Here is a 26,535-nt window from a genome sequence, read left to right on the forward strand (position 1 = left end):
CTTTTGCCAAGGTAGATTTTATAAAACATTAATTGTAAATCGCAAGCATGGTGCACCAAAAGCTCTAAGTCTAAGCATTCACCATCAAATGAAATCACAAATAAATAATAAAAATCATAAATCAATTAAATCAATTAAATCAATGCAACAAGTCATAGAGAATCGACTATATATAGTTACCAAACGATTGTGAAATAAGGCTTCCTCCATTGTCCCAGTGTTGGGGTTTAGCTCATTAGGGTCAAAACACTCTTCAAAGGTTGGTACGTAGCTCAAAAGCGCTTGAGAAGAAGAAAAGAATCAAAAATAAACAAATTAGTGACTCTGCAATGTTTATAAGCGTTACAGAAGTCACTGTTACGATTTAATAAGACTGTAGCAGAACGATAGTTTTCTGGTGTAGTAAAATCTGACTGTTTGTGTTCGCCAATGTTCTTCATCTCCTTCTTCTTCATCAACAACAAAGATGATTTATGCGCTTCTTCTTCTCTCTCTACAACCTCCGATTCTTCCCCCAAACTCCCGATATCCCTTTTATGACTCCCAACAATCCTTTTTATACACCACAACTCGACCATATCTCTATTTTCTTTTCTCCCAAATTCCGAAATTATTTTCCCTTTTTTATTTGTTTATGCGTCAAGATTGCTCCAACTCTTTCCAAAAATGGTAGATACGAATCATGTAAGATTTATCTTCTCCTCATTCCCACGTACTTCCCAAATATATAGTCAACAGCATCCCGAGCAACTCTCCTTCCATGTTTGTCGTGATAAGAAAAAATCTTTCTTTCTTTCGAATTTAAGCACGCTATCTTGCCTGTATAATCGCAGCAGATCAATACATATCCAAATAGTAAAGAAAGTCTGATCAAAACTCCTCCAAATAAAATCCAGAAAGCCGAGAGAGTAATCTCCTTCCCTGTTTAACTTCATATCGATGATCGAGCCCAATATCGTTGAGTCAAATACCCATGCTCACTCTGTACATCCCATACAAGTCTAGCCCAATCAAATTAAGTGGTTGAATATATCAAAATCACGTCCAAAATCCAATCCACAAGAAGTTCACAGGTGAAGGAATAACTTTTTCCGCCAAAACTCGTTTTTTTTAAAAGGAAAGGGATGGAGTGTCCTTATCCAATGTGAAGGTCCCGTTATCACTTGGGGTGTCATGGGGTGCCCTTTATCAATTGAGGTGCCCCTTATCCAAAATGGGGTCCTAATAGTAAATCGTATTGAGTGTCTTAAACACATCTTCTGGGTGCCTCTATAAATTCCTCATGGTGTCCACTTTTCGCGCTAATTTTGCCGCAAAAAACCTATTTTTTCAAAAACACCTACAAAAACATAAAATAATCAAATAAATACAAAATCGAACACTAACAATATACATAATTGAGAACAAAATAGACACATAAATGCGTTTATCACCTAACATTATATACATGATTGTTATGTATGATTGCACCCACTGTACGATAGAACAACCATGTTATTTAGCACCCAGGGTGTAGGTCATGTCAGGAACTATTAAACTCTACAGACATGTCATGAATATTACTAATCTATTTGAATGTTTGTTTAGGCTTAAGAAAAATATTCCTCACCTGGAGGCTCGTCATCAACATCCACATCACCTTCTCAAGCTCTTTGTCGCCCCCATGTGCAACGTTGTCACTGATAGGGTCAGGAATGTCTCCACACCCTGCAGGTTGAAAGCAAAAGGAAGCATCAAACTCAATCAAACCTACAATTAATGAAATAATAATCTAAAAATTACATTTTAGGCGTAATCAAATATTAATTACCTAGGGAAGCATCAAGCTAAATACTTTCTTCTATTTCACTACGTTCCTTGATTATAAAACCTTACAACTCTGTTACAAACCGATATTAATTACAATTTTTATATTAATAGGATCACATAATGAGGAGGTACCACACTTGAATAGACTCAACAATCGTGGCAATAAGACCCCTCTCGGTTACAACATGTGTTGAACTTACTCCTTCACCTGGATCATGGCATGGTAAGTTAAGCAATCCACAACGATATCAAACTTAAGTTACAATAAAAATACCATTTGTTTAAGTTACAAAATCAAACTTCACTTAAATATCGAAATTAAGTTCATAATTACAAAAGTACTAAAAATACCGTTAGCTTCAACATCATTCTCTACATGATCAGAAAACCTGTTTGCAGTAGCAGCAATGTGCTCATGTCCCAAATCTGGACCATCCCCTGTTGTCGCGGCTGTAGCAAGGTCCCATGATAAGTTATGACATCCACAAGAATATCAAACTTAAGCTACAATGATCTCAAGGTACTATACTTCAAAAGACTCACCGATTGCGGCATTTGGTCCAAGATCCTCGAAATCACTGTCATCAAACTCGATATTATATTCCACGATTCCAGCAAAAGGGGAAGGGTTCAATGCAGCAAGATTCACAGCATGATGCATGTTATTAAACCGAACCTGCAATACATAAGGAAAATCAATCCTCACATTTATATAGCCCTGCTGAAATGATCATATATCTAGTATTTAAAAGCAGTCAACCACCACCAACAGAAATACAACAAAATGTGAACACTTCTCATTAAAGTGACACAACATTGCATGCATCTATTAAACAGATCTAGAAATAACATAAACATAATCCAGCGGTGAGAATCACAATTTTTGTAAGTGTAGTGTGAGGGTTTCACACAATCAACAATAAAAATAGGACTCAAATATACTAAAAATCATCAATAAATATCTCTATACCCATAGAGAATCACAACAATCAACTCAGTCATATCAACTCATTCATGACCCTAAAATAATAAAAAATGGAAAGACAACAGTGAACTCATATGCTCAGATTCTAGATCCGAGCACAAATTATTTCAACAAACTCATAGAAAAATATAGATTCGTCAACAAAAATCTTATCATCTCGAAAGAAAACAGTGTTGAATCTTATCATCTCAAAATAAAAGAGTAAATCAAAATAAACGAAATAAAGAAATCAAATTGAGTTCAGAGGTATTTTACCCTAAGATCATCAGTAGTTCTCCTTTCCAAAAACCGATGATTATGCCTTTGTATTATAGAAGTCCACCACTTACTTCTTGGTACATTCATATCAATGTTTTCCTGATTACCTTCTAAAACTGCAACTGACTCGTCATCACCAAATCTAGTATAAGGCCTCCTGGATATGCAACATCACCTACTCTTCCTCCGCCTCTCCCACCTCTTCTCCTTGCTCTACCTCTTACTCTTCTTACTCTTCCACCTTCTCTTCCGCCTCCTCTTCCTCTCCCACCTCTGCCTCTTCCTACTCTACCCTCCATTATTTTCTTCTATCTGTTGAGAATTAGAAATTCAGTGGAGTATGGGATTAGGGTTTCGGTACTGTTAGAGCACTGCTCGGTCGAACTCGCATGCGTTGCTATCTCAAGCATGTTTGTCAATATTAGTGATCAAAACTATATGCCTTGATATCTAGTTTACTTATGACTAAGTCTCGGTCTAGGATAGTTAAGTGCAGTTGAGCTCCAGACTCCATGGCGATCATCTTACGAAGACGAAGAACTACTCGAGGAATAAGTGGAACTTCATCCGACAAAAAGGTATGTGGAGACTTGAACTTATCTGCCACTCAAAAGTGTATTCAATCTCCTACTCTTGAGACAAAGTCGTATAAGTATGATAGTTTTCATACATATAAATTTGATATTTCGAGCCGAGTTTACTCGCGTATCTTTTTCTCGAAATATGTGTTGGTGATCTTTTGCTTTAACCATTTTCATCTTTACCCGTGATGAAAAACATGATGACGTTTCAATCTTGAAAATAGCTTTGATGACGATAGTCGTGAATAACGATTGTTATAACATTATAGAAGAATGTTTCAATGATTGAAATGTAGAGTTGAGATTACCAACTATGGATATAAGCATATATAGTGTGTTCGCACATTAGTGTATAAATCGATGTGCCGGAAACCAAGTGCGTGCATATGTGTGCATGTGGTATTTGTGAAGGAGACAAGTTGAGTACGCGTACCTGCAGAGGTTTTCATACCGAAAATTTCTGCTGAGTTTGTAAGTTTGCAAATTAATAAACCAGTCAGCTTAGCTACGCATACCCGTACGCGTACCCATGGAAGTTTTTGAACCGAAAATTTCCGCTGAGTTTGTAAACTCAAATCCGGTAGCTAAGGTACGCATAGCCGTACGCGTACCCAAGCTGGTTATTTCTCAAATTGGTAGTTCATGAACTTGAAACAATAAATTATGCAATCTTTTCAAACCGTGGCTATATTGTTCATGAATTGATTCAAGTGAATCAAAACGATTTTGTTTCAATTGTGTCTATGAATAAAGACCTAAAAAATTGAACAACTTTTGAACTAGTTCTTATGAGTCATTTGAACTAGTTATGAGAAAGATGAATACGGTTAATATGAAAGTGCTCATATGGCTAACCATTAGTTAACTATTTGTGAAACAACTAAGTGTACATATTTAGGTACGGTTACTCAAACCTAAATGAATACATTTCATTTGTGTGTGACAAGCTCAGCTTCGATCTAACGGTTGAAAGATATTAGCTTGGTTGAATCAGGTTTTTCATCTAACGGTGATTATTGAATGCTTTGTTACCAAGGTAACTTAGATTGCAAACCCTGATTTGAAAACTATATAAGGGGAACTCTAGCAACCTTAGGTTTCTTTTGTAATACCCACACCTCCTGTGTGATACTAGTTGGTTTTGCTAGAGTCAATTCTCTTTTAACCTTAGGTTTCTTCTCGAGACCCTGTAGGTTAACGACTGAAAGACTTCATTGGGATTGTGAAGCCATACGAAACTACTTTCTTGTAGTTGAGCGATCTGATCTTGCCATTTTCTATTGTACGAGTTCAATTGAATAATTGATTTGAGATTATATCTCCGATAGGGCAAGATAAAAAGAAATCACAAATATCTTCGTCTCATCGTTTGTGATTTCACAATATCTAGTTTCGCTACCATACGATTTATATTATTGTGAGGTGATTGATAATACTAGGTTGTACTTGGGGAATATAAGTCCGGGTAATCAATTAGTTCATGTTCAACTTGATTTATCAAAAGACGGAACAAAACTCATAGGTTTGTCTGTGGGAGACAGATTTATCTATCTCCGTAGACTTTTCTGTGTGATACAGATTTGTTTATTGAAGTCTTCGACTTTGGGTCGTAGCAACTCTTAGTTGTGGGTGAGATCAGCTAAGGGAATCAAGTGTGTAGTATCCTGCTGGGATCAGAGACGTAAGGAACGCAACTGTACCTTGAATCAGTGTGAGATTGATTAGAGTGCAACTACAGTCCAGACCGAAGTTAGTTTGTAGTAGGCTAGTGTTTATAGCGGCTTAATACAGTGTGGTGTTCAATCTGAACTAGGTCCCGGGGTTTTTCTGCATCTGCGGTTTCCTCGTTAACAAAACTTCTGGTGTCTTTGTTATATTTATTCCGCATTGTATTTTGTTATATGATTGAAATATCACAGGTTTTGCGTTAAGATCAATCAATTAGAATATCCAACCTTTGGTTGTTGATTTACATTGATTGACACTTGAACATCGGTCTTTGGTACCGTTTAAGTTATTTCACACAATAATCAGGCTCACGGATTTCTATCTGTTTGATTTTATGATTACATTGTGAAATAGAGATATTAAAACTCTTTGATATAATTTATTAAGATTGAGTCTAGTTGATTCTCTTGAAAGTATATTGGAGTTAGTCCATACAGATTGCTAATCGAAATATTGGATGAGGTTGTTGTACCCCCGCTTTTTCAATTGGTATGAGAGCAGGCAAACACATTTGAATACCTTATCAGTCTGTGTTTGTAGCAATCTGATTCTGTGGACAAAGTAGTATCTCATATCTACGCATAGTCTATGTCTTCCCATACTTTTGACTATGTCAAGTATCTTGATTTTACCTCAAAGAATAATTCCTTAGTTGATTCTTCCGAATCCAGAGAAAGAAACGAGACGATTGACAGGATGTCTGAAATAGAAAGGAATAACACCAGAACCAAAGAAAATCCAACTGAGACGATTGATTTTCACAATCCTTCTCAACTCTTGGATGAATTTGAGAAGTCTCTTATTCGAGAACGTGAACTCTATAAAATCATTGAATCCTTCACTAACAATATTAAAAAACTCACTCGAGAAAATATGCTACAACAAAAAAAATTTAGCATCCTTGAGAATATTGTTAAAGAGGGAACAATTAGAGAAAAACGTTTAATTGTGACACACTTCTCTGACTTGAACAACCTTCGTGTTGAAATAAAGAATATTGCTGCATCTCTTCACCTAGCCCAAAAACAGTCTGTATCCTTAACTAAGGAAAACACTATAATGAGAAATTCTTCTGTGTCATGTGCTAAGTTACCTGACATGAAGAAAAACTCACCGAAGGAAGTCCCTGCAAATATAAATGGCAAACTTCCATATGGGACATGGGTTTGAATCATATATTATTCAACAATTCTCTTCCACGAAATTGTTCCTTCTGTGGGAAAAGGAATCATAGTGCTAAACATTGTTTTGCTAGGAAGAAACAGATCTCCGATCTCCAATCTTCAAAATCTTCTTCCATTTACCGTCAACCGAGTTAATCATCTGGCAGTATCAACAATGGATTTCACTCCCACAGAAAACCAGAATTCTCATAAAAAGATTTTTAAAGATCATTCTTTTCAAAATCTTTATCGAAGTCGTGTTCTTACTCATGGTGCAAACTACACCACAAAAACACAGCTTCCCAGTGTCTATGAGAATAAAACTGGTAGATCTAAGTCTAGAAGGTGTAGACCTATCTCAGTTAATCCTCTATAACCAATTTCTAGAGGTCCTAGACTTAGTCATCAAAAGGTTTCATTTAATGGATTCTCTCAAAGGACTGTAAGAAACTTCTATGGAGTTAAAAACAGTCAAAGAGAGAAAAGGAATACAAAAAACAGACTGACTAATGATATCCTTATATCTCTAAACACTCATGGTGAGATCATATCTCATCCTGTTACCTAACTATAGGTATTCAACCTTTGGTTGTTACATTGATTGACACTTGAACATTGGTCTTTGGTACCGTTCAAGTTATTTCACATAATAATCAGGCTCACGGATTTTTATCTGTTCGATTTGCTGATTACATTGTGAAATAGAGATATTAGAACTCTTTGATATACTTTATTAAGATTAAGTCTAGTTGATTCTCTTGAAAGTATATTGGAGTTAGTCCATACATATGGTTAATCGAAATATTGGGTGAGGTTGTTGTACCCCCGCTTTTTCAGGTACAGTATGGTATTTATAGAAGGTTTAAGAAATGAAAGTGAGAGATTACGGTTTCATTGGATACGAGCATAAATCCAGTGACATGTCCGGTCCAGGTAATTAAACGATGTCAATTTTACCGTGAGAATAATCAAATAGAATCTTCGCATTAGAGAGAAGATCGTAGCCATTGAATCAAAAGTTAATCCTAGCTTTGGATCAGAATAAAATTTACATTATATTAACAGATGATTAAAAAGAAGAAATAAAAAACAACTGAATGAAAAAAACATCAAACATGATTGAATCATTAGAAGAACTGACCAAACTAGAATGATAAAAATAACAAAAGCTCTTCTTTCGAAGAGAAAAAAAAGACCATCATGTAGATCCAAAGAGAAAATAAACAAAGACTCAGGAAAAAGAAGGAGTAGCAGTGTTTGTTCTCTAGATAAATCAAAAAGGACTTTAATGAAAACCAGAGCAGAGAAATAAAAAAGAAGTCTTTTTCCTTGATCAAGGATATAAAAAGATTGGGTTCTTATCACACAACTTTGATTCTGGGTTTGCTTATTTATCATCTGATTGATGCTGATTTGATTATGAATATATGAATTCCAAATCTAAAAGACTTTGATGGAAACCAGTGCCGAGAAATTTAAAAAAAAAAACTTTTTTCTTGATGAAGAAAACATAAAAGATTGGATTTTTATCACCCAACTTTGGTTCTGGGATTGCTTATTTCTCATCTGATTGATACTATCATTATTTTTGTCCCGGGCTAGCTCTTTGATAATTGCTCACTTGCTCTAGTGTGATATGACATATCATTAAGATATAGGATAAATAGGTTGAAATTTATATGATAAATAAGTTGAAATTTATATTTTAATAATAAGAGAAATAGGTTGAAATTTATATTTTAATAATGGGACAAAGTAACGGCAAATGCAAAGTTAAAGAGTGATATGACATATCATTAAGATCGATATGTTGGCTTGTTGCACAACATGGTCGATATGTAATTAATATGGTCCCTTAAAAAATATGACATATCATTAAGATCGATGTGTAATTAATATGGTCTCTTAAAAAATATACATAAAACAAACCAGTTATAATGACAAGAACATATGTTTTTCTTTTAATTGTAATGATAACTAACCAATTTTAAGAAGCCATTATCTTTTAATTAAATTAATATCGTATTCATTTTTTTTAAACTAGTAAGAACACAACAAAATTCTTCCAGAATCGGTACAAAATTTATAAAAAATGTGGTAATCCATAGAGATTAATCTCGTAAAAGTAAATGAGCATACCTGCGAAGCCAGCCTAAACCACCTGCCTTGAAATCGCCGATAAACCCCATCTTCAAATTCTTCTTCATCACTGTAGTTAGCACCAATCTCAACTGAAACTCAAAAGTTGTTGATATTTAAACTTAGCATAAGCATGTGGGTAGTAATAAAAAAATCGCCCTAAATAACCCGTGACTAGAGATATACATGATGCAAAACATTTGTCACCAATTATACTAAGGTAGTAGCGCTTAACAAACCATATATTATGCCCCAGAATTGCACCGCCGAAGATTCTGTCTTTTGGGAGTTTTGAAGGATATGATAATAATCTCTGGAAATATAATGGTACTGGAATGACAACCAATATAAACTGTAAACCCGTGCCACCACTTGTATGACTGAAAGGTAATTTGTTATGTACCCATAATTCCTCTCCATGTCGCTCTCATAAACAATTCTTTTTTTTCAAAAAAATTATGTTCTCAGGCTTGTAGTAGTTTCATTATACTTCAGTCTTGAAAGATAAGGGTTTTGTTTGTCTTTGTTGGATGATTAAGTATAATTAAATTATGGGTATTAAATTTCAGACATGAGTTTTCTTTGATACGACGACATTTGTAAGGTGTCAGTCTCTTGAACTAAACCTTGTGTGGCCTGCTTCTGAGTTTTGGTTATTTAGTTTTGAACTTATGTGAGATAAGAAGGGAGTGATCCAATTGTCAGTCTAGGATTCCTGCAGAAAGTTTTTCTTTTCCAGGGGTGATGTGTTTGTATTTTTATTCACTTTCTGTGTTTAATCTTATATGTTGTCTATTATTGAATTTGAAAAATTAGGTTGTTAAAGAAGGACACGACGGATATAGATGTGTTGTCCGACGTCTTAAAAACAAAGTTCCTGAAGTGATAATCGTTGTATCGGGTGCTTCTAAACCCGTATCTCCTTTTATCATGAAGTGCAAGGTCTTATTTTTGGGTCGCGCCATGCCTTGACAAGTGGCAAGTGTCGGCGCATTGAAATGTGAACTGACTGCAAACAAGCAATTCTCGAAGTTAAAAGAGGATGTGCAAGAACAAGGCAAGTAGATAAGAACCCGAGAAGATCGAAGAAGATTTGTGATATGATTAGTCGTATCATAAAATTGTTAGCGAACTTCGTCACTTGGAAGCTCTTCCACATGTTCAGAGGGGCTAAAGAAGTAGAAAACAAACTATGCCATATCTGTAAGTATCCATGTGACGAGATATCTTACAAGCAAACTGATTTTGAAGGAAATCCGAGTTTGAAACGCAAAATACTACCCACGGGGAGGGGGGGTGTCATCTTTTAGTCAATGCAAGGTCTTTTAATATCTCTGATGTAATTATTCTAGTGGGGAATAGTACCGTGGGGAAGCCAAGTCCGCATCTTGTAAGCAATTTTACGGCAAACAATAAGGGTGATTCATGTGTTTTTCATAGTTTGTGGGTTAAGAGTTTTCCGTAGGGAATCCCCTGAGAGTTGTAACCACATAGATAGGAACTGTTTGCAAGAGTAAGTAGATATTTTTTGAGAATGCTCATCAGTAATCTTTTAGTTAAATGCCTAATTTCTTTTGTTGTTCTCAGGCTTGCAGTAGTTTTGTTGCTACTGCAGTCTTGAATGCTCAAGGATTTTGTTGTGTTTGTTGTCTGATTAAATATAATTTAATTACCGTGAGAATAATCAAACATAATCTTCGCACTAGAGAGAAGATCGTAACCATTGAATCAAAAGTTAATCCTAGCCCTTGGATCAGAATAAAATTTAAATTACATTAACAGATGATTAAAAAAAAGAAAAAAACACAAAAAAAACAATTGAACGAAAAAACATCAAACATGATTGAATCATTAGAAGAACTGACCAAACCATAATGATAAAAATAACAAAAACTCTTCTTTCAAAGAGAAAAAAGACCATCATGTAGATCCAAAGAGAAAATAAACAAAGACTCAGGAAAAAGAAGGAGTAGCAGTGTTTGTTCTCTAGATAAATCAAAAAGGACTTTAATGAAAACCAGAGCAGAGAAATAAAAAAGAAGTCTTTTTCCTTGATCAAGGATATAAAAAGATTGGGTTCTTATCACACAACTTTGATTCTGGGTTTGCTTATTTATCATCTGATTGATGCTGATTTGATTATGAATATATGAATTCCAAATCTAAAAGACTTTGATGGAAACCAGTGCCGAGAAATTTAAAAAAAAAAACTTTTTTCTTGATGAAGAAAACATAAAAGATTGGATTTTTATCACCCAACTTTGGTTCTGGGATTGCTTATTTCTCATCTGATTGATACTATCATTATTTTTGTCCCGGGCTAGCTCTTTGATAATTGCTCACTTGCTCTAGAGTGATATGACATATCATTAGATATATGAGAAATAGGTTGAAATTTATAGGAGAAAGATGTTGAAATTTATATTTTAATAATAGGAGAAATAAGTTGAAATTTATATTTTAATAATGAGACAAAGTTACTGCAAATGCAAAGTTAAAGAGTGATATGACATATCATTAAGATTGATATATTGGCTTGTTGCACAACATGGTCGATATGTAATTAATTTGGTCCCTTAAAAAATATGACATATCATTAAGATCGATATGTAATTAATATGGTCTCTAAAAAAATATGCATAAAACAAACCAATTATAATGACAAAAACACATGTTTTTCTTTTAATTGTAATGATAACTGACCAATTTTAAGAAACCATTATCTTTTAATTAAATTAATATTGTATTCATTTATTTTTTTTAAACTAGTAAGAACACGTGTTATATACATATTTCGGCCCGTTGATTAATAACCTTACTAACATCGGTTTTAGAGTGATTTTTATCCCTTATATCTACATTGTTTATTTGTTTTTGAATGTAAGAAAGTAGATGTTGACGCACAAATTTTATGAAGTTATATCATGGCCTAAATCAAAATATAAAGTCAGTACGTAAAACTTTTACATTACTCGTCAGACCGTTAAATATAAATTGTGTATATTTGAACTCGCCAATCAAACTTAATTAAAGGGAGAGTTTTTCCTATTTTTAATTTAAATACATGTGGGATAAAAAGTTTTATATAATACATACATATATGTTATATGAATGCTTCTTGAATGTTCACATTGTACTATGAAGTGGATATTGTTATATTTATCTATCTTGATTCAACGCTTCTAATATTTCGGTTGTGCAAATATTTGGATTTTATTAATGTGAAAGATAAATAAAACATTATGCGAGACTATTGAGGGAGCCATGCTATCTCTGGTATTGGCAATATCGCCGAATGATCAAGTTAATTTCTCTCTCACTGGATGATGAATGCCAAACAATTAAAGTTTCCTGACTTGAGCGAGGCCTTTTGAGGTTTGGTGTAATAGAACTAAGTATGCAAAGAGAAGCTTGCGGAAAGTTTCAATAATATTGATGTTGTGACGGTCAATCTTTGATCGTGCATTTTGTCGTTTGCTCAGGCTGGACCTGGATTATTCTATTTCAACATGATTCAGGTTCATCTATAAAACGATTTAGCTAAATTTTCTTGTCAAATTATAGGCAAAAGATGATGAAAATGGTAATCGCTTGAAAATTTCAATTAAAAGAATTCATTAGAATTCAAAACCTATGGATAAATTATCATATGTTCAAAGAAGAAGAATTTCTAAACTATTTAGTGAGACTAGTCTAGCTAGATAGTGTTAGAGTATTGCTCGGTCGAACTCGCATGCGTTGCTATCTCAAGCATGTTTGTGAATGTTAGTGATCAAAACTATAAGTCTTGATTTCTAGCCTATTTGTAGATGTCTCGGACTAGGGCATAGATAGTGTAGTTGAGCTTAAATCTCTCGACGTTCATCTTTTGAAGACGAAGAACTACTAAGGGGAGCTTGTGGAACTTCTTCGACAAAAGGTATGTGGAGACTTGAACTTATCTATCACTTGAAAGTCTATTTCTACTATCTCCTATATTGAGACATAAGTCGTGTTACGTTATAGTTTTCTTTATACAAATTGGAGATTTCGAGCTGAGTATATATCACTTACATATTTCTCGAAATATGTGTTGGTAAGCTTTCACTTCGACCAAGTTCATCTTATATCATGAGAAAATTTCCGAGTAACATCTTACATGGTTTGTGTGATACAATCATTTGGTGTAAGACTTGGAAGGTTTCAATATTGATGATTTCAATATCTTGAAAATTGTTTTGATGCTAATAGTGTGTGAAAACTGCATTCGAAAATTGTTTATCGAATCATCAGCCTATTAGGTGCATTAGTAACATCAGGACAACTGAAATTCAGTAAATTGCTGCTCCTAAGAATATGCCCGTTAGCATTGTGGGTAATGGAGGGGCACTATGGAGGTGGAACAACGTTTGCCTTTAAAGTTTCTCTGCTACTTTTTGCTTTACAAGCTGCTTCACAGAGGCATATGACAACTGACAAGTAGCCTAACGTGCCATGGCCTTGTTGGGTGCAGCGGTATGTCTATCTATTCTTTCTTTTATTTGCTATTCTCTCTTTACGCTTCAAAGACAGGCACAACAAATGCATGCAATCAACTAATTCCTGAAAGATAGAGTTATATATTATTCTCCAATTGCCATTCAGTTGTTACATATGTCTTGAGGGGTTTGTTTGCAATTTGCATGTGAATCAAGGCATGTTAATATGATACATTGTTACTTTTCCATACCTTCATTTCTAAGTTTTTCAGTTATGCATTTCGACAGCCTGCATTTAATGACATATATCTGTAATACCATCGTGGTTATAAATGTCAACATATATTCTGATCTTATGGTCTGAATGTACCAATTTTTGGTATAACCTGGAAGAGTATCTACATTTATACGAGAAGTAGTCTGTTCATCATTCACTAATTTCTCCCCAGGCTCTTGCTCTTAGAGATTACTGCTGTTAACTTACTTCCTTCATGACTTTCAGACGGTGTAACATTATTATAGAGAGTAAATAGCATTGTCTTTCTTGAAAGTGTTTTACATGATATCTGATGGTACTTTGTCTCCAGATATCTAAGTTGGACCTCAGTTTCTAGGTATTCCATTGACTTGGGTAAAGGAATTATCCCAGAACTTGTATGTCTGACGGATACTCTCATTAGATCAATTAATAATAGATTTGTACAGGTGAGAGTTGCATGGTACAAATTTGTTTGGGATATTGTTGCTTCCCTGTGTGTTGGTTGTGATTGATTACAAAGTTTTCACTGCATTTCGATGCTAAAACATATAAAGAACTTAAAATCTTTATTGTTTCTACTGGTGACCATTTTACTCTACATCGGGCAGTACGTCAATGTCTTACACATTTTTGTTGCACAAATTTGCATTTGTAGTGATGATGCTAAATTTGAGTATGGATATTGCTAGATATTTCACCCTCAATCGTTATGAGTACTTTCTTGCTTGCATATGAGAATCTTAAGAAGTGCATTTTCCGTTTCCAGATAAATTCTTCTTCAACAGATGACGGGCTAAATCTTACGACTATGACCATCAGTTAGAGCATGTCCGACCTTTTGTTGGTTCTTCTGCATTCACTTCCATCCGCGTCTATGGCATTCCAAGTTCGAGTCGTACAGGTATGACCTCTGGCAGTTCTTTCGGTAATTCTTGTGACTCTGTTGGGTGCTTTTTGTTTGCCTTGGATATGCAACAGGCTTTTAGGATATGCCAAGCTTTGGCTATAGGATTAAGTAGCGTAGACCAGCACACCAATACCCCAAGCTTAATTTGGCTATAGGATTAAGTACCAGATATTCATTGTGCAAAATGGCTGTCTATGGTTGGTGGATTCAGTACCGGAGATCAACACACCAGGTACTTGAACATGTTTTAACTTCTAGAATTAACCAAAATACTGTAAGTTCATCTGATTTTGGCAATTCATGCAAGTGATTCTATAGTCATACTCAGTCGTGCTAGTAGTAGGAGGTATGAACTGTGTGGGAAATTTCTAAAGTACGAAACCAAGATGTGAGATTGTTCTTCCTCTTTAAAAAAAGTCAGGGTTCTATTATACAGAGATGTACCTGATAACTCTCTTTTTCATATATTTGAGCACAGATTTCGAGTAAGAACAATAAGCTACACAAACTGGTTCAACAACTAAAGTTATGGTTATTTTCTGGAAAATTTTCTTTACTTCGTAATGAGTTATCTAGGCTGACTTCCTGGATAAATTTGTGGCCAGAGAAAACAAATTCAGTCGAGCAAAGTAGGCTTGAACCCGTACCTTGCCTTCAAGGTAGCAAATACGTTTTAAGGAAGGTTAACTCTCATGTTTGTTTATTTCATTTGCACCTCTTACTTAATGCCAAATATCTTTCCAATATTAATTTCTATGGGAAAGTAATTTATTCCTTCTTTGGTCAATCATTGCCTTAGGTTTTTGTTCTTTGCGGTGGGAAGACGTTAATGAGTCATTACCTGTATTCAAGAGGAGGCTCTTGGGGAGGCTTGCTGGATTTTGCAGTCAGATAACGTAATGACTCCGCTAAACGAGTCTGTATCATAATTTGTAGTCTATATCATAATTGCCAATCTTGAGAGGCTTGCTGGATTTTGCAGTCAGATAATTGCCAGGCCAATGTAATAATAACTTCGCTGAACGAGTGTACGTCATAATTTGTACCTGCGGGGTTAAGCATTTGCGCGATCCCTGCCAATCTTGGCAATTAATTTTTTTTTTATCAATATTGAATTCCGACGTTTTCTCAGTGAGTGAGTAATTTTTTTCTTTTTTTATATTAGAGATATCATGCCAATTGAGCTTTTATTGGTGCGAATTCTTGGAATATCTGTACGGGTATTTCGGTTAGACAGCTTCAAGATGGTCTGGCGGGAAGTTAAAAGTTTAGGGAAACATAACTTGTTTGTCAATTTTACATCATGTCTATCAGCAGTTCCCCCCCAAAAGTTACATGGAGAACATTGTATATTTCACGAGATCCATTTTCAGGTAATATATTGTTGTCAGTGATCCGTTTTCCTCGCGAGTTCCCCGTTTCTGGAATAGACTTTGAAATAGATCCACAACAAGACAATCAGAAAGAAACACTTTTAAGTCTTTACTTGAAGCTTCAGAGAATCGTATCTTAAAGTTTTTAGTCCCACACTGATCAGTCAGTATGAATTCCCGTTGTTTAAATATCACCAGGAACACAGAAACGACCGAGCAATTATATAACAAGCACGTATGTGGATAGGGTTCCCATAGTTATCAGATATTCTGAAGATAACGTGCCCATATGAGCTCATTTTTTTATATTTTTTTTTTCCTGCACGAACTATTTTTTATGATTCCTATTTACAAAACATCCAATTGACAAATTTCTGTGCTCATTTGCAGAAGTTTCAAGTTGGAGAACAGATTCATGGGGGTGTTTTCAAGTTGGGTTTTGATGGTGACATTTTTGTTGGTAATACGTTGTCACTAATGTATTCGTCTTGCGGCCGGATGGTTGAAGCACGACATCTGTTCGAAGAAATTCCGGACAGAGCTGCGGGTACTCTGAAATGGGTGATGTTGAGTCTGCGCGGTTAATATTTTATCAAGCACCGTTCAAGGATAGAGGAATTTGGGGTTGTATGATTTCTAGTTATGTGCAAAACAATTGTTTCAAGGAGGGGTTGGAAATGTTTATTATGATGCAGTTGACGGATATAGACCCTGATGAAGGAATTTTTGTTAGCTTACTTAGTTCCTGTGCTCATTTAGGATCTGTGAATATTGGAATATGGATTCACAAGCGTTTGAAGAGAATGCAGTTGCCGATGACTGTTCAGCTTAATACTGCTCTTATAATATGATCCAAATCACAAGGAATTTCTAAGATAAGCTGGAATTGTGTACTGGAACTCTAGTATCAGCATTGGCTGTGGCTCTGAGATTAAGTTCTGGACGGACAATTGGAAGGGTTTAGTTCCATTAAATACCACTCACAAAATTGCCTTTAAAGCCGCGATGCACAAGAAAGCAAAGGTAGTGGAGATGATACACAATGGTGTCTGGAGAATTCAACTAAGAGCTCCACCTGCAAGTGAGGTCACTGCTGAACTAAATGAACCGACATGATGAGAATCCTTGGCACTCCTCCACAGATAAATGGGAACGCGGACACAATCAGATTCAAGGCTGAGAATACACCACCAAAGAGGGATACAACTATATAATGCAGCATCAACAACCTCCTGGCCCTAGTGTCCTGCAGAGTGTGTGGAACCTAAAGCTCAAATTTTTGCCTGGCTAGCAATCCAAAATGCAGTGGCAACTGTTGACAAATTACTTAAAAGAGGTTATCAGATTGAGGAAAGGAACTGCTGTCTCTGCAACAGTCAAACTGAATCTGCTGATCACCTTTTGCTCAACTGCATTTTTGCTCAAACTATCTGGTCTTACTTCAGCTCAAGGATGGACACTGATTGGATTGATAAAGACAATATCATAGAACAGTTTGAGCATTGGAAGGAAAGGAGAGGTAAGAGGATTTCGAGAAAAATCTGGAGCATCTTACCTTTTGCTGTACTTTGGGTCATTTGGCTCAAAAGGAATAGGAGAGTCATGGCCAAGAAAAAAGATAGAAATAATGACATAACCTTCATTGCGGTATTGGCTGCCTGTAGCTATTCAGGTATGGCTTATAAAGGCTGCAGATTTTTAATAGCATGGAGTTGGTTTACAGAATTGAACCTAAAAGTGAGCATTATGGGTGTATGATCAATTTGCTTGGTCAAGCTGGGCTTTTTGAAGAAGCAAAAGAAACTATTCTGAGAATGCCAACTACACAGCCCTTCAGACGAAGCAATGGCTTGGAGAGCATTACTGAGTTCTTGTTGTAGTCATGGAGAAACCATTTGAAATCACTGGACATTGCAATTAAACTGGGTATTTGGTGGGTGACAATTTTCTCACCCATTGGTGGTGTTAACTCAGTAGTAGTTTGTATGTGAAATAGCAGTTACCACTTTGCACATATATACTTGTACAAGCACTGTGATACGGCCGGGTAGTAAATCCACGTTTTCTACTTGAATCTTCTTCCTAGGCAAAACAACAGACTACCTGAACAAATTGTTTAAGACAATTAAATGGAAATAGAAATAGTCAGTAGAAAGTTCCCAGTAACTCAAAATGTTGCTGACCGTATTACAAAAAACTTAAGTTGAACCTCCCAGTACAACTAAACTTCCCGGTATCTCCAAATAATATTTTAGAACTTAAACGTATAACAAGAAACAAAACTGAAGTTCAACTTCCTGGTTTCTGAACAGTTACTATCGCTTTTTCAACTTGGTCTATTTTTAGGCTAAAAATCAAAAAGTGATAGTGCATCTTTTCCATAAACGAAGGTAGTAGTATATAACTTGAGTTGAATGTGCCGGTGTCACTGTAGTAAAGTCCAGGTGATGTTATGTGTTACCAAAGTTTGAAACCCGCCAACATCAAATTCTTTATCTTTACCAATTAGGAAAGAAAAAAAAATTGAGTAGAAGGTAACAACCCAAACCTCCAAAAATATTAACTAAACTTCCCAGTATAACACTCTGGCAAACAACTTGAATAAGCAAGAAACCTGTTTTGAGGCATACTCATTTTTTTTGAAGCATGCTCATTCATTATACTATCTAGGGTGGGTTTATAAGGGGTGTCTAAAGGTAGTGCAATTACCTATATATCCTTAAACAATTTAAATTATTAGAGTGCCCTTGTCATCAAAAATCAAAAATCAAAAATCAAAATAAACTTTAAACTCAAACATCTTGGACTCAAATTCAATCAAGAAATTGATCAAGCAAAGCAAACACGAATCGAAGTGAGCGATGTTGGAGTGCGAAATCCAAATCTCAATTGATCTTAGATGTATTTTAGAATGTATGTGTAACAAACCCATCTTGTTTTTGATTGATTTTATTTTGTTTGATCGATAGAATATGATTTCAAAGATGAAATTAGGGTTTTCAGAAGATCAGTTCGGTTGATCTTGGAGATCAATTTTGAGCCGAACCTAGTGTATGATTTAGAGAAACACTATGTTCGGCTAATGCGACTTTGCTAGATTTTGTTCGAATCAGCCGAACCAAAATTCGTCAGTTACAGAGTGAAGTTCGGCTGATAACCTTTCAGCCGAACCTCAGTTTTTTGAAAATATACCTAGGTTCGTCTGATAACTTTTCAGCCGAACTGTTCATCTGGTCAGTAGATCTGGGTTTTAAAAATTAAATTTTTTGACAGATTCAACTTATAAAAAGAAATTAAACCTTTTATAGAAGTCTACCTATGATTTGAATCACACATTTTGGTCACTTCTAATCACTAAAATCTCAAAATTCAAAACCCAAGTTTTTTTCACTTCTTCTTCTTCTTCCTCTCAAGAATCCCAACTCTCTCACATAAATTTGATTTATCTACTAATTCACCACTAATAATATAATTTTTAATCAATCCTTAAAATTCCTAGCTAATCAAATTTAATCATAATCATTAACACCAATCATGTAAAGGTAGTTATGCCCATTATCAAAAAGAGTGGATAAGGGGTGATGTTGTTTTTTATTTGGTGACCCTATTTTGGTATTATTTAGTATGCCTCAAAACAGATTTCATAAACAATGCAATATCCATGGCCAGGGACGGAGCCAGCCGAGTGCAAGGGTGTGCAAGTTGCACTAGGCTGACTCCAAAGCCTAAAGTAGGCCCAATAGTAAATATTAAGCTATTTACATAGCTATTTCCATCGGAGTAGTACCGATGAAAATAGGAATTCTACTAGTAGAATTCTCGTGTTTTGTCATCCAGATGACAAAATGGAAGACTCATGAGCTCCCTGAATGGAACTTTAGGAGAATTTACACAAAATTAAGCATGTTGTTATTGGGCTTAATTTAGGCTTTGGAACCATCCCAATTAGGGGTGAGCATAAAACCGGAATCGCGGATTTGACCCGTATCCGTCCGTAAAATTGCGGATTTCATCCAAACCGCAAAACGTATGGACCGGATACGGGTGGGATTTTCAAATCCGCACGTTTTAGCGATTTGGGTGCGGTTGGATATTGAAAACCGCGGATTACCCGCGCCGTAGGTTAGTAAAGTAAAACCTTATAACATAAGACAGGCCCAGACTCCAATTCAATAGCATTGGCTTCCACTAGGCTTAAATGGGCTTCCACTAGGCTTCCAATTCAATTCAATAGTAAAGTAAAACCTTAAATGAGCTTCCACTAGGCTTTACGCAACGATAGTAACGACTACCAACTAAAAACATGATGCCAATTCAATAGTAAAGTAACGACTACCAACGGTAGTATCCCTAATCCGCGGTTAATCCGCAACCGGACCACACAATCCGCGGATCCGCGGATGTAAAATCCGCGGATGATTGAGCCGGTCACGGTTTGATTTTTCAAATCCGCAGCTTTGACGGTTTGGTTACGGGTGACCACTAATCCGCAACCGTCCGTCCGTTGCACACCCCTAATCCCAGTGCAAGGGTGTGCAAGTTGCACTCCCTAAATTATGCGGATAGCGGGAATCGAACCCGCACCTTCTCCTTGGCAAAGAGAAAATTTTATCATTCCAACATATCCCATTTTTTTGTCGTTCCTGATATCTCTTGGTCCTCCACTGTTACTTGTGGATTTAGGGGCACAAGAAAAGAGTCACCGTTTGCTGCCTAAACATGTACCCCAAACCAAATTTTTTTGCACCCCCAACCTAGAAATTTTGGTTCCTCCCTGTCCATGGCCTTGCTCAAATTGAGACGCCAAAGTTTGAGTTCTCTTTGCTCCCATACTGCCTTGAACTCCTGGTTGATCAGTATTCCTCATCCAGTGCTGAACACGTGGACTAATAAAATTATGACAAGTGGATTTGGATCTACTTTCTCTGTCTTGCCCACACAACGTTGAAAAAGTCCACATCCCCCTCCTACCAACTGTGGATTGCGTGGAAGTCGCGTCGCGTGAAATAAGCGCCTTTTTCGCTTCTTATATCTTCTTCTCTCTCATTCTGTTGGGATCCTAAAACCCGTCACCAAGAAGAAGAAAATAGAAGATTTGATTAGGGCATTTTTTTTTCTGGTTCTGTAAAAACCAGAACCATAGAGAGAAGAAGCACAAGTTGTGGGAGGAGGATGAAAACAACAACGAAGGAGATGACCTAATCTCGTCGATTCACTAACCAAGAAACGGCTCAATGTTCTTACTAGAATTTCTGTAAGTTCTTTAGAGACATATTTTGATTTCTTTCTTTTCAGCTGATTGAAATGTAGAGATTGTTGTTGATTTTTGAAATAATCTTATTATTTGCAGATATTCTTGGTTCTAAAGATCAATACGAGCTTCACAAGTCGTAATAAGGTGAGTTATTGAAAACCCTAGTTTATTCAAATCTGGAAAAAAAACAGAGGTATACAGTAAAATTACAGAAATTTCGGACCTCGTCTCGGGTGTAGGAAATGGTGTACCAGATCTAGAGTCCGACCCATACCACAAACGCCGAGTCACTTACTGAACCACCGACTCAGAAGACAGCCCATGAATTATTTGCTATTTACTTCGATATTTAATGTGAGTTCTTCTCTTTTATTTGATGATTCAGTCAAGTTTTGCTGTCGATTCAACAATGGCGTCGTCATCGAATTCACCTTGCGCGGCGTGTAAATTTCTCCGTCGTAAATGCACACAAGAATGTGTGTTTGCACCCTACTTCCCACCAGACCAGCCTCAGAAATTCGCAAACGTTCATAAAGTCTTTGGAGCAAGTAATGTAGCAAAGTTACTCAACGAAATCACACCAACACAGAGAGAAGATGCTGTCAATTCATTAGCTTATGAAGCTGAAGCTCGGCTTCGCGATCCGGTTTATGGTTGTGTTGGAGTCATATCAACGCTTCAACATAGATTGAAACAAGTAGAACATGATCTCTACAATGCTAAGAAAGAACTTTCTACTTTCATTGGTCCAGCAGCTTTGTTGCCTCTTGCTCAACATCCACATCATCCTCATCATCATCCCCTTTTGCATCATGCTCAGAACCCTAATTCTCCTGTTGGTGTAGTTGCCGGTGGTGGTGGTGGTGCTTATGGGATTTCTTCTTTGGGATTAGGGCTTCCAACTGGACCTACACAACAAGCTCACTTGCTGATGAGGGAGCAACAGCAGCAGCAGCAGCAACATATAATTGATCCACAACAATTAGCTGCAGTTATAGCAGCAAGAGAACAACAAGATATGATGAGAAGTTATGAGCAACAGCAGCAACAACAACAACAAGAACTTGTCAGGTTTAATAGCGGTTTTGATGGAGTTGCTAATGGAACTGGTGGTGGTGGTGGTGTTTTGTTTAATCAAATGGGTTCTGGTGTGCCTTCGCCGTTGAGTTTGGTTACATTCGATAACAACAACAACAACAATAGTCCATTTCAAATTCAACAACAACAGCAACAACAACATATTCAAGAAAATCATCATCAACCTCAGCAACATCAACAACCACCACCTCAACTGCAAATTCAACCAGAAACACCACAACAACAGAGGTCGGGGAGCGATGAGGGTACAAGTGTTGGTGGACCATCTTCATAAAATTCTGATTTCATTACTCCCCCGTTCTCAGTCTCTCACTGCTCCGCCCTGGATCGGTACGACTCTCACTCTCTATCTCCTCATTATTGATTTTATTAAAAAAATATTGCGTGTTTCTTTAATGTTTTGACATTCGTTGATTAATTTGCACACATTGCTTCAAAAAATAATTATTTGCACATGTAATATCGCGTTCGTGCAACCAGGGGGACGTTGCATGTGTGAAATATCTGTGAACGTACTAAAATGCCCCTGTTAGTTGCACATTCTTATCTCGAAATAAGGATTTAGAACTTGGGAACGGGATGGATATTGATTTACTTCGTAAGTTGTGTGCTATAAATATTGGGAGTGACCCAATCCCTGAATTTCAAGGATCAAATTTACTGCTGTATGGTTTTGATTGAATCTTGGGAGGGGTGATCATGGGAAAAGTCAAAAGCTGTTAGTATTTCAGGATCCGATTTTGGTTGTTGAGAAATGCGTGCGAATATATGGTTTTTGCTGCCTGCCTTATTTTTAAAGACACAAATGAACTCTCCTTCGTCCATCGCTAGCTAAGCCTCTTTCCTAGCAAGAAAAAATGTTACATGCACCTGGGAATAATGCAACTTCAGTACCAGGTTCTTACAAAAAAAGAAAAAAAAAAACCTGTGCCAGTTTGCCATTTTCTGGTATTATCCTTGGTTAATATTTGATTTTTCATCTTTCATAGTGGCTACTGTTACAAACAACTAATCACATATACTGAGGCACATGTTTGTTTTGGTGCATATCTTCTTGATTAGTGATCAATCCTTTGAAAACACTTATCAGGGAGTTCGGGGTATAGTAGTCAACAAAAAGAGAAGTAGAAAGAAGACACCTAGTTGATTTAAGTATTTTCTTAGGGGGGTAAAACCCTGGCATGTATTTAAGTGTCACTTAATCAGACTCAGTATACTACTAGTATTTATTATTACTGGCCGGTGCTGTATTTTTTTGCAATCATGATATCTAGATAGAAAAATCAGACTAGTCATCCAGTAGGACTGAGTAGAAAAGAAGTAGTAGTATGTTCTGTCACACTTAACTCTGTTGTGTTGTGTTGTGTCCCTTTTCTTTCACTTAATATATCATATTCTTTGAAGTTGGTAGAGTCAATTAATTACTTTGAATGGTTATTCGATTACTTTAAGTAAACAAAACCTCCCACATGTTAATATTATTTAGAAATAGATGAGAAGAGGATTGCATTAAATTCTCCCAAATATAGTCTGAGTCTGTGATGCGATTCTTCTTGTCTTTTCATTCGACTCCTAACGTACCGTATAAGCCAAATACACTGAGTACGTTACACGATAGGGACTCAAGGAATTGTTATTCTATTCTTCTTTTTGTTTGAATTATTAAGTGCATGATTCTACAAGCCTTTTAACTTTGCTTAACTTTTGATGCAGGACTTGGTCAACATGTTAAAAGAGGAGGAACTAGATCCATGCTTGGAGTTGGAAATTTACGTTTTGTCCTGAAAAATACGAAAAAACATGGAAAGAAACAGTAAGACAAGGCAGCAAAGAGAGTAAATCTCATCATATAGAGAAAATAGTCATGACCCATGACATCCTCATATTTTTCTCTAAAACAATACGATGATCATAAAACAATAGCAATAATAGAAAAAGAAAGGTTTGGGTTAGTCTCTGGTATTATACTCTACTAACCATGGATAAACTTTTGTCTTTCTTTCATTTTCTTTTCCTTTCTGTTTAGACATGTATAAAATCTTTCAGAGATTCTTCAAGAAATGTTTTCAATGGAGAAAAGAATCTAGTCCAATACATCATATCATGTGTTCAATTAATTTGCAAAAAAAATTCCTTTTCGATTGTGGTTGTTAAATGTTTCCGTCATGTTTTTTGTTGATCCCCTTCAACGTTTGCATTTCACCGCTTCTATTGTTGACTTGTTTAGTTATTAAGAATTATGATGATTTGAGAATGACTATTTATGAGTATGACATGATATTGTCAGATTTGTAGGGCTGCTGTATAGTCAATGTCAGGGATGGATGGGAACAGTAGAGAGACAAAATGGATGAAATTAATGAGTTTATGACACCATACTCCCCCATTCAGACTTTTATTATTCACCACCCCCTTTATCATATCGGTCTTCAATTCTTCCTCACTGGTACTAGTCTACCACTGCTTTTACCCCACTCTCTGACACCTTGGAAAGTTCTCCATCAATTCTTGATATTTTTCATTCTTCAATCTTCACATTTATACATTTCCTCTCCCCTTCCATGCAAACTATGTTTTGTTACAGTTTATCACCATTTAAGCTTGTTTAGCTTTGATTGTTTTTAATGCATCACCTGTTTAATGTTACTTCTATCACTCTTCTGTTTGTCTACCAAACAGAAGTAATACGTTATGTGCAAACCCCTCCTCATAAAGCCGGTTTAATAATACTACCAGCATGTACCCATATATAATATACTGAGACAATTCCGTCCTCTATCCCCCAATACCAGGTTTTTTTTTTGATAACTAAGAAGAAATTTTATTAATGGGCGAAGTTTCGATCTCCTGCCAAGAGATTACAAATAGTAGACTCAAAATTACTATAACTTTCAATTGGTAATCTTGTCTCTCTGGCTGTCTTGGGTATTGCATCAGCCATCTGATTATCATCTCTAACATAATCAAAAGTACATAAATTAAAATTAGAGCTTCAATATTTAATTTCTTTTACTAAATTAATACCAGGGGCTTATTGTTTCAACTTACATTGGTTCTGGAAAAACCGTCCCTTTAGACCGCATAGAAACATGAATGGTGGGTTCTGACTTGCTGGAAAAACATGGGGCCCGTTTTGGAATTAAATTATTATGTCTATGCGGTTTTTATTTGTGGTATGTTTTGACGGTTTGTCCAGAGTTTTTGTTCTAACTTATACCTAGATGGCAACTTCTATCTAATCACATCACAGGTACACAAATATTAGTGACATATGATTGTTGCCAACTATTGGAGGTAGGAAAAGAAAGCGCTCCGTGTATGTTGTGGTGTAATAATTGGCACGTAGCATATTTTTTCACTTCTCTTATTAGTAGGAGTTTTGGATCAAGGGAGTGCAAACCTCATAATTAACTCAGTGATTTAAGAATGTTTATATGTTGTAGACAAAAATATTAATTCCTTAAAGTCTACTCACTAGATATTTATAATGCTAACCCAGCGATTTATTAGTTCGCTTTATTCCTTATCAACAGATAAAATCCCTAAAACCCGATTTTTTTTTATGTAAACATGAAATCAAACGGATTTTGGACACTTTTCGACTGAAATTATATCTCTGACAAAGTTACGAAGCAGGTGAATATAAGTATTTTGCAGGTTGGGAAGATGACAGTCAACCCTTTGTTAATACCTAAAAATCACTCCTAAGTAAAACAATGTACTGTCAAAGTACTTTCTTTAGGTTCGAAAATCAAAATGGTACAAAATAATCCTAAACCAAGAAGTTGGACGTTCACGTTTTGCTTCGGTTACAAAGAGAGAAAATGGGTTGATCTTAGGGGAGGGCAAGCAAAGAAAGTTGAGGAAACCAGTGGTGATTGAATTGGGTGTGAGGTTATTGAACTATGGAAGAAGAAGAGCTTGGGAATGATAAGCTTGTTCTGTCTTCTGAATAGACAAGGTAGTCTATTTATAGTTGTAGGGAACACTCAGTCTTTCCTCGTAAGTAGTGGAGGTTGTGGAGAGATAGAGATAGTGGGATAATGGTGTGCTTACGCTCATGATGTTAGAGAAGTTTCTGGAAACCAGTAAACCATCATTCTATTACTTAGCCACTTCTTTTAACCTCCCTCAAACGTTGCCACTACTTGTAACTTCCTTATCATGGGATGTTGTCATATTGTATGTTGTTGTAAACCACCAGACCAATACCCATGAATAATTCCCCCATGTAACATGTTCTGATTTCTCGTAGGAATTAGTAGAGTCATGGACTGTCTCTAGTCTTATTCAGGTTGCCACCATATACTTGACTGAGTACGTAATAACCTAAGCTAGCCAGACCTTGTCGAAGTGGCATAGCTGGAAGAGACAACTCGGCTCCAAGGTTATGTTTACTAATAATGATTTTTCCATAAGATGACATTGTAATTAACTATCCATAATAATACACGTAGATAGCATAGTGTACCAAGTTAATAGCTAGCTAAGTCGTGACGCAGGGCGCGACCTAGTCGATAGCCA

At 36.0% G+C, this 26,535-nt stretch overlaps 1 protein-coding gene and 1 pseudogene across 1 annotated transcript; both read left to right on the plus strand.

The window, feature by feature from the left end:
- LOC113300219 overlaps positions 1–17,666 on the plus strand; it is a 53,863-nt pseudogene extending 36,197 nt beyond the window's left edge.
- Positions 17,667–20,716: 3,050 nt separating this feature from the next.
- On the plus strand, positions 20,717–24,124 carry LOC113300221 (LOB domain-containing protein 36-like). The gene is made up of 4 exons (XM_026549425.1): positions 20,717–20,913; positions 21,010–21,057; positions 21,299–22,341; positions 23,725–24,124. The coding sequence occupies exon 3, from the start codon at positions 21,323–21,325 to the stop codon at positions 22,283–22,285; it is 963 nt and encodes a 320-aa protein (XP_026405210.1). The 5' UTR covers positions 20,717–20,913; positions 21,010–21,057; positions 21,299–21,322; the 3' UTR covers positions 22,286–22,341; positions 23,725–24,124.
- The last annotated feature ends 2,411 nt before the right edge of the window (positions 24,125–26,535 follow it).

The sequence above is a fragment of the Papaver somniferum genome, chromosome 7, assembly GCF_003573695.1.
Source record: "Papaver somniferum cultivar HN1 chromosome 7, ASM357369v1, whole genome shotgun sequence".
NCBI classification, from domain to species: domain Eukaryota; kingdom Viridiplantae; phylum Streptophyta; class Magnoliopsida; order Ranunculales; family Papaveraceae; genus Papaver; species Papaver somniferum.